The sequence below is a fragment of the Haemaphysalis longicornis genome, unplaced genomic scaffold (assembly GCF_048455015.1).
Source record: "Haemaphysalis longicornis isolate Haplotype H1 unplaced genomic scaffold, Haemaphysalis longicornis Haplotype H1 scaffold_5, whole genome shotgun sequence".
Classification (NCBI taxonomy): domain Eukaryota; kingdom Metazoa; phylum Arthropoda; class Arachnida; order Ixodida; family Ixodidae; genus Haemaphysalis; species Haemaphysalis longicornis.
The window spans coordinates 151,921,153-151,936,352 of record NW_027526385.1 but is presented as its reverse complement, the minus strand read 5'-3'; the positions used below and the strand labels follow the sequence as shown (position 1 = coordinate 151,936,352).

Here is a 15,200-nt window from a genome sequence, read left to right as displayed (position 1 = left end):
ACAGAGCTCATGTGGCCCAGCATAGCCATGTGCAAACAGAACATGTGGCTGTGTGTCCAGCTATTGAATAATATTGCTGCTCTAAAAAAAAGACCAATTATCGTGGCTGCGGAGCTCATAAACTCCACTCCTGTTTTACGTCTAAATGTTGGCAACGACTAAAAAGAGACTCCGAGCATGAAAGCTTAAAAAAAAAAAAGCCGTTTAGGCTCCTGTATGCAAGCCTTGATCACAATATGATGCTTCTGTATGGAAGCCAGAATGGCTCTGTTTTTCTTAACTTTCAGGTGCAGACTCCGTTTTCAATCTTTGCCCTGTGTTTTTCCAACCTGATGGGCTTTCTAACTCTTGATTTCACATATAAACGTTACAGAGTCAATGATCTGTGGATGGATGCATCACTGTGGGGTGCTTTCCCAATGCGAATCAGAGAAAAAAAAAACCACTGTCAAGAGAAATTGTAAGCAAAGAGAATTCCCCTTTCTGTTTCAGAAACTGGAACGTGCCATATCTAATGAATCAAATAAAGTTTGTTTTTTCCTAGCAATAAAAGTACAAGAGGTAACGTACAGTGGAATCTCGGTGATATTTGGTTGATAGGAAATTCGTGGTGATACGAATTTTCAAAATTCCCCGGCGAAAATGCATTGCATGCAATGTAAAAAAATTCGGATGATCCGTACACATTTATCTCTCCGGTGTGGGTGATGCGAACATGCGAGCCGCGAGCAGACGACTGCAGCGCGGACGGGAGGTGGGAGTGTTGGTGCGGCCGTGCGGCCTTGGTTGCGCACGGGCACAAAAGCATTAGTCCTCCCCCGCTGACGGTAATCCTTCTCGTGGGGTGTTTACAATAGCGGCAGGACAGGTGCGGTTCCGAACGAACAGAACGTTTCGCCCTCTCGACACCTGGTCTTTCTCCCTCCCTTCTTTTATCTCCTGCTACAATCTTTTCTCTCTGTACATTTCGTTTCCTCTGGCTGCAGCTCAGGTGCCTCTAGCTTCCTTTTTTGCACCACACTTTTTTAATAAACCACGGCAATCAAGCGTTCCCTCATTTCTGACGGTGAATACCTTCGCCATTTTGCCCTCTCCGCATTCCTCGCTTCTGAGGTCTACGCCCCGCACTTTAGTTACCCTGTTGTCGCCTTGCCATGTTGCCTGCGCCACTTGCGCGTCGATTATGTTGAAGTGTGCACTGCATGGAGTGTTTTCTGCTCACGAAAACGTGCCATCACGAATACCAGCCGCGCGCCAAGCGGCGCCAACATGGCAGCGTCACCGACCGCGAAGTGGTGCGGGTAGCTCGACCAACCGCTTCTGACCGCTCTTTAAGATGCCACTTAAGGAACAAATGAAGATGCTTGTACAGCAAAGGAGCTGATAATGTGGGCGAAAACGACACTATAAAGCATCGTACGTGCGACTGGGAAAAGTGCCAATCAATTATCCGCAATCGTGGTAAGCCTAAACATCTCCGGCAGGGCCAGCGGGCTGTCCGGAGCGTTTTCAAGCTACCGCCATGAAGAGCGCACCTCGCCATTGGTGCAAGTGGGCAGGCTCCTCTCCCACTGTTGCGCGCGTCGGGCGTCATTTTCCGAGCGAGGTAGAATCTGTCGCGGGGGCGAAATCGTCAACACGGGCGTGAAAATAACGCGTGCGCAACACGAATCGCATGCGATTCGTGTACGCACGTCGCGTCGACGATGAGCACGCGTTCTTTTGACTCCCGCGTTGACGATTCGGGCCGGCACCCCGGAGCCAGCGTCTGCCTCGGTTGCCGTGAACGGCAGTGGGAGGAGCCTCACGATTTGGGCCAATGGGGCGACGTGTGCCTCATGGCGGCAATTTCCAAGCGCTTGCAGCAGCTGGCTGGGCCACCTCCACGGCGGATATTTGGCGCGGATGGCATTTTATAGCGCAGTTTTTCTCCCGCACTGTGAGCTGCTTTCCCGCATGAGTAATCGAGTTTACAACTCGATCTGCATTTTAACAAAAGGTTACAAGAGGTCGCTGATGCTACTTGCACCTCTTCACGGCAAGAGCCGACACCATGTTGCCGCCGCCTGTCACATGCGCCGCACTATTCCATTTTTTTCTCGTTTTCTGATGATACGAAGTTTTGGGTGATACGAATATTTTTGCCGCCCCTTGAGATTCGTATGGTCAAGATTCGACTGTATTAAAGACACGGGTCACGAGGTTAAACAGCTGCAACGGGGTGCTCAAAATGTCAAGGGGAGGGTCTTGCATTACATTCACTTAAAGGAGCACTGACACCAATTTTCGGCGTTAATATTATTTCACAGTTCGCTTCCTTCACTCAACAGAATAACCTGGGTGAAAGATGAGCGGCCTGCGACGCGAAGAACATAGTTTAATTGGATCTCATTTATCGCACCGACGGAGCAGCGCGCGGAACGGCACTCAGCAAATGGACATCAGCGTGACATCATCCAGGGAGAGCCAAAAGAAGTGACGCAGCAGCACTCGTCAAAAGCTCGTGACGTCACTTCATGCGCGCGGACCCACGAGCGGTGAGCGGGCGCAACACCCTCTCAAGCGGGCGCCGGTGACGCCTGCACAAAGCGGTGAGGTCAGGCAGGGAGTCTGTCATATGCGCCGTTCGGGATGAGAGCGCGGGAATTCGAAACAAACAATTTTCAGGCCGTTCAATGTAATTAACTATCACGCGCTGAAGTATTTGAAGTGCTGTTTCAGGTTCGCCAGGCCATTAAGCATCGATAAAAGCAATAAAAGTGTAACATAAAATTTTTGTGTCAGTGCTCCTTTAATTTTTTCCTTTCTTCTGGGTCTACGTTACAGTCGTGGCTGTGTTACACCCGACTAGCTACGGTATTGGACATTCCTTTTGAAGTACCCAAGAGGTTGGTGTGTGTGCTTTTGCCGGAAAAAAAAGAGCTGGATAGTCTGTGGGTAGTCCAAGAATTCCCCCCACCACAGAAATGTATGAAAAAAAAAAAAAATGCCGGATTGCGTCTCAGTGATTTCGTGGCGAGTCGAAGACAGAGAACCAAATTTTAGAACGCTCCTTATACCCCAAGTGAGGATGCCTTAAGAGTGTACTGGCCTCCTCTGGTAAACTTCTGAGCGAGCATTTTTAAGAAAAATTGCCCTCGATTTGAAGAAAAAAAAAAAATGTCAAGGACCCCGCTTTGAAGAAGAAAACAAACATGTAATATAATGAGCATTTTAAAATTTGGCCCTAAAAATTTACCAAAGGAAGCCAGGCAGCCACTCATGAGGAATCCTGAGCATCCTAAATTTTGAGCATCCTAAATGAGCGTCCTAAAATTTGGCCTGTACAATCCAAGAGCGAAGTAATAGCCCACCCTCACTGGTCCGAGCTGTGCAAGCTGGGTCGAAGAAAAGGAACCGGGCCTCACCTTGGCCACGAGCCGCTCGTTGGTGTCCTTGGTGGTGACTCTGGCGAAGACCATGCCCGGCACGATGACGCAGATGAGGGTGCCGATAGTGGAGCCCGTGAGGGCCAGCACCACCTCGATGTTGGGCACCAGGCAAGCGGTGGCCAAGGTGGCGCCCACCAGCAGCACCGTGAGCAGCCGGAACTGGCCGTCCGGGATGTAGTCGTAGCTGGGGTCGTGGAATTTGCCCCCCTGCGTGCCCAGGGCAGAACACGGAGGACAACGATTCACGGCAACTCAAATTCGAAATTTTGGGGGTTTAACGTTCTGAAGCTACACATCAGCTACGGGACAAACCGTAGGGGATTAATTCAGATTAATTAAACCCGGATTAATTCCGACCACCTGCAAGCGATGTTTACCGTAAATACCCGCGTATAATACGAGGTTTTTTTCTAAATATTAGCGTCCTAGATATCAGCCTCGTACTATATGCGGATCCAAACTAAAATTACAACAAAAATTCCAACGTTCCGCTTCATGTTATGGTTTCGGTATTGCTCGGGGCTGCGGCTTGGCTTCGTTGCTACGTGGCTATCCAATTCTAGCCCTAGCCAGTGCTAGCCACCCATTTCTTTGTTTATGGATAAGCGTTTGGTTCGGCAACACGCATGCGCTCTTGTGAATCACGCTTTGGGAAGTTCTCAGCAGTGGAGTACGAGTATGTCGGGGCCACGTAAACAGTGATTGACAGGCCACGCATGACAGTGATTGAACTGCGGGGACTTATCCTCACTTGTGTGATACGAGCGTGAACACCGCGCGGGTAAACTAACACCGCGCCGCGAGGATATGAACCAATAAATTTTTTTTCCAATTTTGCATCCCTAAAATATTACCTCGTATTATATTCGGGTTCGTATTATACGTGGGTTTTTACGGTAACGTGCACCGTCATCTCGACATGCCGACCGTTTTCCCTTTCCACCTCCATCTGAAGAGCGGCACCACTGCAGCCGAGATTGAAACCGCGTCCTTCGGCTCAGCAGCACAACGCCATAGCCATCGAGCCACCACGGCAGGCGAGGACTTCTCGAGAAAAAAACTAGGCATCTCAAAAGGTCAGAGCGTTGGGAGGGCTAACGATTGCAGGAAGACAGTGCCCTTTATTTTGTTCCAAAGAAGACCAGCACTCATCAGCGTCTCAGTTGCCTTTCCTATCCAACAGCTCCTTCTCTACACAGCACACGGGCCATATGTCTGCCCTCTACAAAGCTAAGGCCCAACAAAAGAAAAGAATAGACGAAACATGGTGGAAAAACACGTGTCATGGTGCAACCCAAGTGCTGCCTATTCCTCGGCATTGCAAGAAGAAGTTTGGGTGGGTAAGAAATAAGTTTGGGGTGAAGGAGCCACAGCATTCAGTGTAAAGGCAATTGGGAACGCTGACCTACCTCCAATTGCTGGCAAGTGCTGAGAAAGGGGAAACGATGCTGTGTGGAATCATAACACCACTTAATGTCTTAGAGTGAGATCCAATTAATGTTTTCGAGTGTTTTTTTTTTTTTTTTTTTTCCTGTCCACAGAGGTGCGTGCTTTGCGGGTAAACCTGGTTGCTGGTCAACAATTCAACCAGAAAGTCACATACAGTAAACCCGTGTTAACTCGAACTCAAATATCTCGAAATATGGGTTAAGTTGAAAATCTTCGTCACTGTGTGTTTACCTCTCATAAGTGCTACGTAACTCAAAACAATGTTTTCTGGGGACCCCAAATATCTCGAAATGTTGACAGACGACACAACCACAGGCAACTGATAAGGTCTCCATTCAAATGCTTAGCTCCCACTACGTGACAAACCCGAGAAGTGCCTACAATGGCAGAAACAAGAAACAACCTTTTCTAGGTTCGCAACAAGGTAGAGTGTAGTGGTGGTGAGCAACAATTGATGCGATGCACTAAGAAGCTTGAGAACGCTTTTCTGGGACCACATGCAAACGCGAAACAGATGAGCATCACACAGTCCTTTCTTCTACAATAATAATAATTCATTTTCCTGGAAATTATTTTGCCATAATTACGAAAGCTCCCCTGTGCAGTAAACTTTTGTTACCACCACTAGCCCTTATTTAATTAAAGGGGCCATGCAGACAAAACACAAGATTGGTTCATTCGAAAGATTGCCTCGTTAGAATCATACTGACACCACTTTTAACGCACACTTCGCTCAAATAAGCTATGTAATTAGGAAAAAAGGGGATGGCCATGGGAGCCACTAGCTCATTTCCCACAGAAGAATCTATGATGTCATATCCCCAGCTGTGCGATTGGCTGAGGCCGGCATAAGCAAAACGCAAAATTATGGAGGGCTTATAAGCTTGCCGAGCGAGCTATTTGCATTTAAATGTAATGCATATTCATTTTGCAGCAGTAAGAATGGTGGGGTAAGCAACGAAAGTTATGAACGTACACGTAAACTTCGAAGCACCGATGCGCACTGCTGTTGGTACTGGGTGCGCTATGCTTGTTTTAGCTGCACAGCAGTCCGACGCTTTGGAGTCGTCTTACGCGACACTGGCCGATTGGCGAGGCGAAGTTGTCTTACATGACCCTGTTTGCCAAGCACACTCCATGTTTCACAAAACGATTGCTTTCTATCATAGCAAAAACAAGCCAGTTGAAAATACGGTCAGTAACGCTCTCAACGGCAGACAACTGTTTGCAGCTGACTACGGTAGTGCCCTCTGGGAGGGCTGACTTACCGCAAGGCTGCAGCACCTAATGACGCACTGGAAGGTCGTTTGAATACCCGCCCTTGTGACTTCATTGCAGACGTTACAAAAACACAATTTGGCCCGAGAATCAAAATTTTAACCTAAATTGATTCATTTCTCAGTGAATACAGCATCATTTGCGGCCGGACAAGTGCTGGGGGCACTATAGAACACGAAATCTTTCGAATAAAACAAACTTATATTTTGTCTGCTTCCTTTCAGTGACCTGGCCGCAAATTTTTGGCATTTCACTTCAATCCACTTACGTCGACATTTTTAGCGGAATTGATGACTTCAAGTTAACGAGGTATTACTGTACTTGCAATGTACCCGAACTGCACTCATCATGCTGGGCTACATTGCGTGAAAAGAGGGGAGGTGGAGACAAGGAAGTGGGAGGGAGGGGGGGGATAGAGGGAGGCAATATGTGATGTGATGCCAGTATAAATTTTCCTAACTGCTAACCCTGCGCTCAACTTGCTGCCCCTGCCTCAGTGGTCGCATAGCAGATGTATTGGCCATCAGGACCTCTGTGCTGACAATAAGAAAAAATATGGAAGGCTGCATCTAGTGTTTTCCCAGCTGTGAGAACAGTTCGGTGAAGCCAAACTTTAATTCTGAAGCTGTTACACGCCGTACGCAGCGAAGCTAGTGAACGCAGAGTAATATTTTTCAAACTCAAAGCCAAACAACAACTCTAATTAAGGTACTTGTTACGTTTTTCTACCAGCCACGCAGTGGTGTAAACAGACAGTGAAAACATGCACCCGTTACCACATTTATTTTTTTTTAACTAGTTACATGTAAAGCTTTGCCCTGTAAATGCAGATGGAGCAACGAATGGACATCCAGGGAAGTGTCAGGTTGGGACCAAATCCCGATTGCACACAACCTCAAGCCGAATGCACACGAAACGGAATCTGTCGGACGTACTTTCACAAGTTAGTACCTGTACCACGAACTATGACGGCTGTCGACACGCCATCCGAACTGCACTTGCCTGCGGCTTCTCCTCTAGACCGACCGTGGACAAGAGAGCGCGTTCGGAAGAATCCAGGCACGTGTTAGCCTGCACGCGGCAACAACCCAACACTACACGGGCTGTCGACAGTCACTACTAACAAGGCTTTGGAAAACATGTGTGTTGCTAGTAGCATTGCTTTCCCTACCGCATGTCGCGTAGTGATACTTATGTTGGAAAATTGTCTTTTTGTAAGTTCTTTGATTTTTTTTTTTTTGAACTTCCTTCATCTTTGATTATTCTTTCCTCGTGCAAAAAAAAAGGGGGAGGGGGGAGACAACAGAATATGAATGAGAAGTTAGTAAAAAGAAACATCTGAATGGCTCGCGATGACTCAAGAGGTCACGCATTTGGTTGTTGGCTTTAGATCTTTGAGTTGCTTCATAGCACAGCAGTCTAGCCGAAGCCCGAGCCTTTTTGTTTTGATGGATGTTCCCATAAGCTCCTTACTTCAAAAAAAAAGGGGGGGGGGGGGGAAGAAACAGCAACAAGTTCTTCCAACTTTCTTGAGTTGCTACTAGGCCTTTAAATTACACGACAACAAAGTGGGTGCAAGTGAGCGTACTTCCCCATTGGCAATCACGGCACATGGAGCGCCGGTGCCCCAGCGGCCGGCTTCTCTGCCGGCACCCTCCTCCCCATCTGGAGACCCTTCTTTCCCAACCAAGGGGACGTCGAAATGCAGGATTGCTTTGCTTAGGGCTTTTCTACGGAGCGGGTAGGACAAAGGAATGGATGTTCCTCGACCCTGAGACGAGGCGAGTATCCTATGAGGAGACGGACCAAGTCAGCCCCCCCCTCCCCGGGTTAACGAACTCGTGGAGACTCCATCTCTTGCCCAAGTTCGGGACGGCCTGTCTAGTGCATGTTCCTTATTATGACCGAGCAATAAAGCCTGGTTTGTCAACATCGCCTGCCTCTGAGCGCATCATTGGCCCCTCCCGGTGAGTTAAATGAACCCTTAGCGGCTTCCCCGCGACGCCGCGGTGGGGATTGTGGCTTTGGTTCTAGTTTTCTAGCTTGCTAACCGGGTTATACAGTTCATTATAGCCGCAAACCCCACAATTGCTACTAAAACTCGTCTCCAAATGTTGAATGTTTTGCAGCAGTGACAACTGCTGCACATCGCATCGCACTGCCGCCACCTGTCATGAGGGCTCCAAATCGAAACTGTGTTACAGACATTGGCACAACAGATCACTGTGAAAGCAATACTCAGTGCATGTGCAATGGGTGTTAAACCTAATCACCTGATGAGCTTTCGTGGTAACCTTGGTCTGCCCAAACCCCCTCATTACAAGATGTTCTACCACGCCTTCAAGGAAGTGTATGCCATGATTGCTGATAGCCTTGCGGAAGCTAAAAGAGGAGCCCTTCCCCTGGGAGTCGTCCATCATCACCATCAATGATTCCAACATCCCCCTCACCAGACAACAGGTCAGTTGCACACCCAGGTGGGCAGCCAACGTCTCTCCCTTTGTTCCCCAACTTCAGTCTTTCCAAGGCCCCTTTTGAGTGGTACAGAAACCTGAGATAGTTGGACTAAATTCATAGTTGAAATTGTGAAAAAGACAAAACACAAGTACCGTATAAACCGGAATATAGGTCGAGTTTTTTTCCAAAAAAATCCGCACAAAAGTCACCCCTCGTCTTATATAGCGGTCATTGGTAGAATGTAAATCGTTGTCTGGCAACAATGTGCAAGCGCAGTCGTCGCCATCGCCATTAGTGTCGGACTGCTCTCTCGCATTATCAGGCCTTTATTTCATTTCGCTTTTCTCTAGTTTTTCATCTTTTACTCGTATATTGTGCGTGCGTGAGTACATTTCTATACGTCTCTGTTTCGAGACGAGTGGCGGCAGTCGACGCCAGTTCACCGCGGCGTTCAATCTGACGGCGATTGAGTCACCGAGCAGAATGGGAATATGGCGGCGCAACGCCAGTTGGGCGTTTCGAAGAAAAGTGTGCGGTACTGGCGGAGCCAGAAAGCTAAGCTGTGCACGTGCAACCCCCGAAACCGATCGTACCGTGGACGTCAAGCGGTGCACCCCAAGTTGGAGAACAAAGTGGCGGACTTCGTCCGGGAACTTCGCTCACGATCGCTCCGGAGGCCATGCGCGGACGGAATCCGCGAACTGTACAATGAGTGGATAGCCGGCGACAACAAAAAGACCTATACGGGCCGGTTGCGCCCGTGTCAAGCTGGGTGTCCTTCTCTGGGCAGTCGCTGCCCGACGACATGGTTACACGAGCGTTCAGGAAGTGCTCCATCAGCAACGCGCCTGATGGCATGGAAGATGACAGTGCAAAGCAGTCATCCTCGGACGACTCTGAGAGCTCGGACGAGTGACTTCGGCAGGCATAGTGACTGGCAGTGACGGACAGGCGTCGAAAATAAATATAGACATTGTGAGTGCGCTTCTGTGCCGAATTATTTTTTTTGTCAACTTTTCCCACCTCAAGGTAGGGGGTCGACCTATATACCGGGTCGACCTATACAGTCTAATCCCGCTACAACGAAGTCCGCTTCAACGAAATTTCCGCTTCAACGAAATATTTCCAATTCCCCGTCATCTAGCCATAGAAGTCAATGTAACAAAGTCCTCGCCACAACGAACCATTTTTCTGGTTTGCTTTCGCTTCAACGAAATTTTTGGTGAATTGGGCTGGGTTTGAACAATTATTTTACAATAAAATAAGCATAGCGCCAGCTATCTGCAACTTTTAAAACATTCAGGACGCTTAGTTTCACCGAAAACATGCGCGGTGCGCCCACACCGCCACAAAAAAAAAAAAAAAAAAAAAAAAAAACTCATAGGCGGACGCCATTGTTTGATGGTGATAACGATGTGGCTGGCCGTCTTTACATGAGGCACAGGCCCGGTTCGCCAAGCCGGAGCCGGAGCTACAGCCAATCTGTATCCAATTGAAATTGCACGAATGTGCTCCGCTGCTGGCGCGGCGCCGTCATGTGTGCGTTGTGGCTCGTGAGCAGCTGTCCTTGCCGTTTTCCTTCTACCATTCTTCATAGCCAAGAGCAAAAATCATGCTTGCGTGTTTGGTCTTGAAGCCAAGTCATCCTATCTTAGTCGCGAGCGCGCGGTCATGTTTAATGCAAGCGCGCGCGTCTTGCCTGCCAAGGTCAGTAGCTGCCGTGCCCTGTCAGAGATAAGATAACGGCACTGCTCCTGCCACAAGCGAGAGGGGGGCTTCCGACGGCCTAGCAGCTATCTGCAAGTAATCAGCTCGGTGGGCGCGCCTTGTTGTGCAGCAATACGTTTTGCGCCTGCATTTCTTCACCCCCCCTCCGTAACGCGTTCTTTGCTTGCAATGAACACAGATAACCATTGGTATGTTTTTTAATAAACATGACGTTATTGCACGTCACTCATTTTTCTAAACATTGTTTTTTTGCTGCCAATGATGCGGAAACATACGGGGCTATTTTTCGGGCCTTTGCGTGGTGTGTTGGGGCGGATTTCGCCTCAACGAATTTTTGCTTCAACGAAATTTTTCGTGCGTCTCGTCAATTTCGTTGTAGCGGGATTCGACTGTAATCCGGTTTATACGGTAGACAGCGCACAATAATAAAAAATGAAGGGAGCTCACACTAACGCGTAAGCCTTGAATGTAGCACAGCTGAATGCAACCTTCACGACTATCATGACGATTTAAGTCCACGATTGCAGCAGATTTGCTTTTTCTTTGCAGTTGCAATGACCTGTACTCGATCAGTGTTGCTATAAGTGTGACCCTCCTTTGTGTTTTTGGAAGGGATAATCATTGGACATCACTTTGGAAGGGCCTACACTATTACGTGTCTTTCTCGTTCCGAGCGAGTGTTGCCACGATTACGGCGAACACTGGAGTTGTTTTTTTTTGGGGGGGGGGGTGGTTGGGGGAACAATCTCACCCAATCTCACTAAGTGCATACGCTCGGCTTGACAAACATGTGCCGAGGATGCTGGGCGGTCACCACGAGGCACGAACACACAAGTGCTAGGCATTTTCTTGGTTTTGTTAACTGCCAGGCGGTCATTGCAAGGCCCAAGCTTCCATACCTGCACTCCGCAATTTCTTGGTTTTTTTAACTGCAGACACGAAAAATAACGATTTGCTAAACAACTTGGCTGTCAAAAACACTCATTCTGTCTACTTAGTTTAGTTTCATCTTTTCGTGGTCTGAAGTATGCGTCCCAGCTGGATAGGTCTATCCGCGGTGTGCACTCAGGAAGGCCGGCCCCAGAGCGGGTGGCTGTGACTCACCCGCTTGAAGAGCAGCGAGTGGAGGCTGGTGCGGCAGGGGAACAGGCAGAGGGGGAAGGAGACCACCAGGGTGGCCACAAAGCCCAGCTTGAGGAACTCGGACCACAGCGAGGGCGCCAGACGCACCAGCACGTTGCCCGGGATCGGCCCAGCCTCCGCGTTGCAGAAGGCCACGTACCCAAAGAAGCCCATCTGCAACAAGGGCAGGAGGGGTCAGCAGTCTTTGCCTCCTTGCACTGACCATGCATTTCAACCTTTCTATCTTCACAAGAAACGAGTATGATACAATTATCAAATGTTCGCAATGTGGAAAGAAAGAATGGCAGGCGGAGAGAGGTGACACTGACGAGCGTTGTGTGTGTCAGCTACCTCCGTTCGCCGTTCTTCCTTTCTGAGTTATAGGCATTTCATTCAATGAAGTACTGTTGTGTCCGCGACCACGCCCTGCCTGGATATGCCAGAGCTACCATGAAGTAAACCTCCCCAGCATGTATCTCCAACAACTCTGGTTTCATTAGTCCTCGATTGAAATACAGTGTAGACCATTTATAATACACAAAGAATGATTGAAAGGTAGGGAGTTATGTGGTTATATTTGCGCATGTTTTGCTTATAGTACAATACCACTTATAGTGAATATTTTCAAGGCTCCCAAGACATGTGTTATAAGCGGTCTACACTGTACTATATGCGGATGCATGAGTTAACTGACATGACAAGACGCATGCCCAGTGCCGTCTAGGTTATAAAAACACAACTATAAAATATTATAGTTATAAAATACCACACCAGCTCGTCCAAACATTCACAATGATCACACAATTATGTCAAGTTATGAAATGTCCTTTTTTTTAACCCGTGTAAGAAAAGCCGAGCACATTACCGGAAAAAAGTGCAGCCAAGAAATTATACCACTGCATAGTAATGCACACAGACCAAGCTGATTACTTCTGGACAGCTGCTAGGTGGTTGGGAAGATGCACGGAGGCATCTGACCTTGGAAAGGCAACTACCATACTTACCCGATTCTAGCGCGCACTTTTTTTCCGGAAAAATAGGCTGAAAAATCGCATGCGCGTTAGAATCGGATACGAAACTGAAACTGCCGAAACAGCAGAAATTTTGTCCCACCCATGACTATTGCCATCTCAAGATGGTGCCAAAGCTTTCAGCAACGATTTTTCTCACACAGGAAGAAGCCTCAACGTTTCTTGATAGAGCCTAGGCAAGAGCGCTAGAGTGTACTTCTAGTACACTCTACCTAGGCACCTAGGCTTTTCCATCGGCGTTCACACAAATCGTCAAATTGTTCCACTTGCGCGCTCGATAACAGCGATGGCAGCAGAGGCAACGAAGGTGCGCCGCTTCCACGGCTTACGAGCGGCTCCCCCGCATTCACGACGAGCGGTCGGCTGAAGCGTGTGCCTCTGGAGAAGCTCGCAGGATGGGCGTGCGAGGCGTGGGCCACGATCCCATCGACCATGGTTGAACGTTCGTTCAGAAGTGTGGCATCGCGAACGCTCTTGACGGCACCGAGGACGAGATGTTGTGGTCAGCGGAGAGTGACAAGGAACTCCCGAAGAGCGACGAAGAGTGAGATTACTTCGGGAAATAAATCACCCATTTCTCTCGCGTTCGTTTTTCTTGCTGACAAAGTTCCGTGCGCGTTACAATCAAAGGTGCAGGTTTTTTTTTTTTTTTTTTTTTTTTTTTAATCGGGTGCGCGTTAGAATCGGGTAGGTGCGGTATACTGACAATAAAGTGGGTTCACGATTGAACAGTCAAACATTGCTTTTCCTTCTGACAGCAAGCCAGCTAGGATAGAGCAGGGGGAAGGTTGCAATGACAGTTGGTGACGACACATGCATAACAGGAGGGCCTGCATTGTGGGAAAGCTGCATTTCAAGGCTGATATCATGTATTACTCACACCCCAATTTTACTCTTGAGACTTGTCATTTACTGGTGCTGGCTGTTTGCACGTCTGCTGCTGTATAAAGATGGGTTATCAGTCTCTAGAGCACATTTGTGGACACTTGCCAAAGTACAAGTTAGTTAAAACCTGTCATCCTAAGGAAACACACTTTTTTATGGCTTGATGCCAACAACTGTGACATAAACAAAAGATGGCAGCCTCTGCAGAAGTCTCACTAAATGAACTCTTCACTATATCGTGGGACAGCCTACTCCACCAGACTGTGCGTAACAGTGAACTTTGCTCCACTGAAAGCTTTGTTCAACTACAAACACGTACACCCAATCAGCAGGGCAATCATCCGCACCACACTTCTTCTGAGCATCACCTCTCCTCTCATAAATCCCAGTTTCACATGCCCTCCTGTTTGTACATGCTTGCCTTTCAATCAAATGACTGCTCGAAACCGGACCAATTAAATTCTCGAGGGAGGCACAAAGCTTTACCATTCCAGGAATTTCCTTTCAGGTATCACGAGACGAACAGACAGACGGACATCAACTCCAAACAGCCAAATATTTCACCGCTGGGTGACTCGCCTTCAGAAATCTCTGCTGTTGTAGGCAATGCAGGTACCACCACCTATAACTGTTATTAAGGACAGTTACACACGTTACATTGCATGTGCCTTAGCATGCATAGCTCAACTACACCTGATTTCGTTTATGCCCACCCTCCACAAATAAACTGCATAATACTGCTTTTTTGATGGAGGCGAAAAGCAAAGATGCCCGTGTGTATGAGATTTCGGCGCACGTTAAAGATCACCGGGTGGTCAAAAATAATCCAGAGCCCTCCACTACGACGCGCCTCATCACCTGCGTTGCGCTGGCGTGTTAAACCCCACAATCGAGTAAAGTTCACATTAAGTAAAGTGCACAATACAGTGCACAGTTCATACAAACTCATTAGCCCATTTCGCAGTGTGCCGGAGCTGTAATCAGGGCCACAGTAAAGCCCTTGTTTAGGCCATGACAGTTATCAATATTTCAAGAATCAATATCTAATAATCAAAGTCTAGGAACGTCACCTGGCTACCTTTTGTTTTCTCGTTGGCATCGAGTTTTTCGTTGGCAGCCAGTTTCCTGCCTTGAGCTTTTGCACTGAGTCTGCTGTGGCCATCTTCAACCATTCACCAGTTCCACGCACCCCCCTACCTGCCCACTACCCTCAAAACTGCGCACATTTCCCGACCAGAGTTGGAAGAAGGCAGATAACAGTCCCCACTGACCGTGATGTAGACCATGGAGCACATCTGCACTGCCCCGTTCACCACCGAGTTCATCCGCTTCAGGGAGGGCTCGTTCACCGTGTCGAAGATCTCAAACAGCTGCCTGCACATGGTGCACAGGCAAGGGGGGACACTCAAGATTGCGAAACAAGCACCAAGGGAAGCCAACCATCATTAACAAGGTCGCAAATCAACCCTTCCTGAAAAATATCTCACTTGAATTCAGGAACCAAGGGTCAGAAATGCGGGCTAGGGGAGAAGAAAGAGTTAAGTCTCAGACAGAGCCCAAAGCTACGATTTTTCCGAAGTATTCACACGCTCATTTACCCCTTTTTGTCGAGCAACAACTGAATCAGAGGGTTGCCAGGCTGCTAGCTAGCTAAATCAATAGTAAGCCTAGCCCCTTTCGTGTTGCCTACTGCCCAGTCTACCTCAACAATTCACTAACAAGACACAGGAAAAGTAGCACACACAAATACAAAATTTTGGAACTTGTGCTCTCACACAGGTGGTTGTCATTGTTAAACCCTGCCACTCTGGACTGCAAT

At 48.2% G+C, this 15,200-nt stretch overlaps 1 protein-coding gene across 1 annotated transcript in view; it reads right to left on the bottom strand.

Moving 5' to 3' along the window:
• The window catches only part of LOC144138752 (uncharacterized), a 52,539-nt gene that overhangs the window by 21,080 nt on the left and 16,259 nt on the right, over positions 1-15,200 (bottom strand). Inside the window, exons 6-8 of the mRNA XM_077671164.1 lie at positions 14,653-14,755; positions 11,448-11,639; positions 3,408-3,638 (exon numbers count right to left, since the gene is read on the bottom strand). Coding sequence (XP_077527290.1) covers positions 3,408-3,638; positions 11,448-11,639; positions 14,653-14,755 — 526 coding nt within the window. The remainder of the gene's footprint in view (positions 1-3,407; positions 3,639-11,447; positions 11,640-14,652; positions 14,756-15,200) is intronic.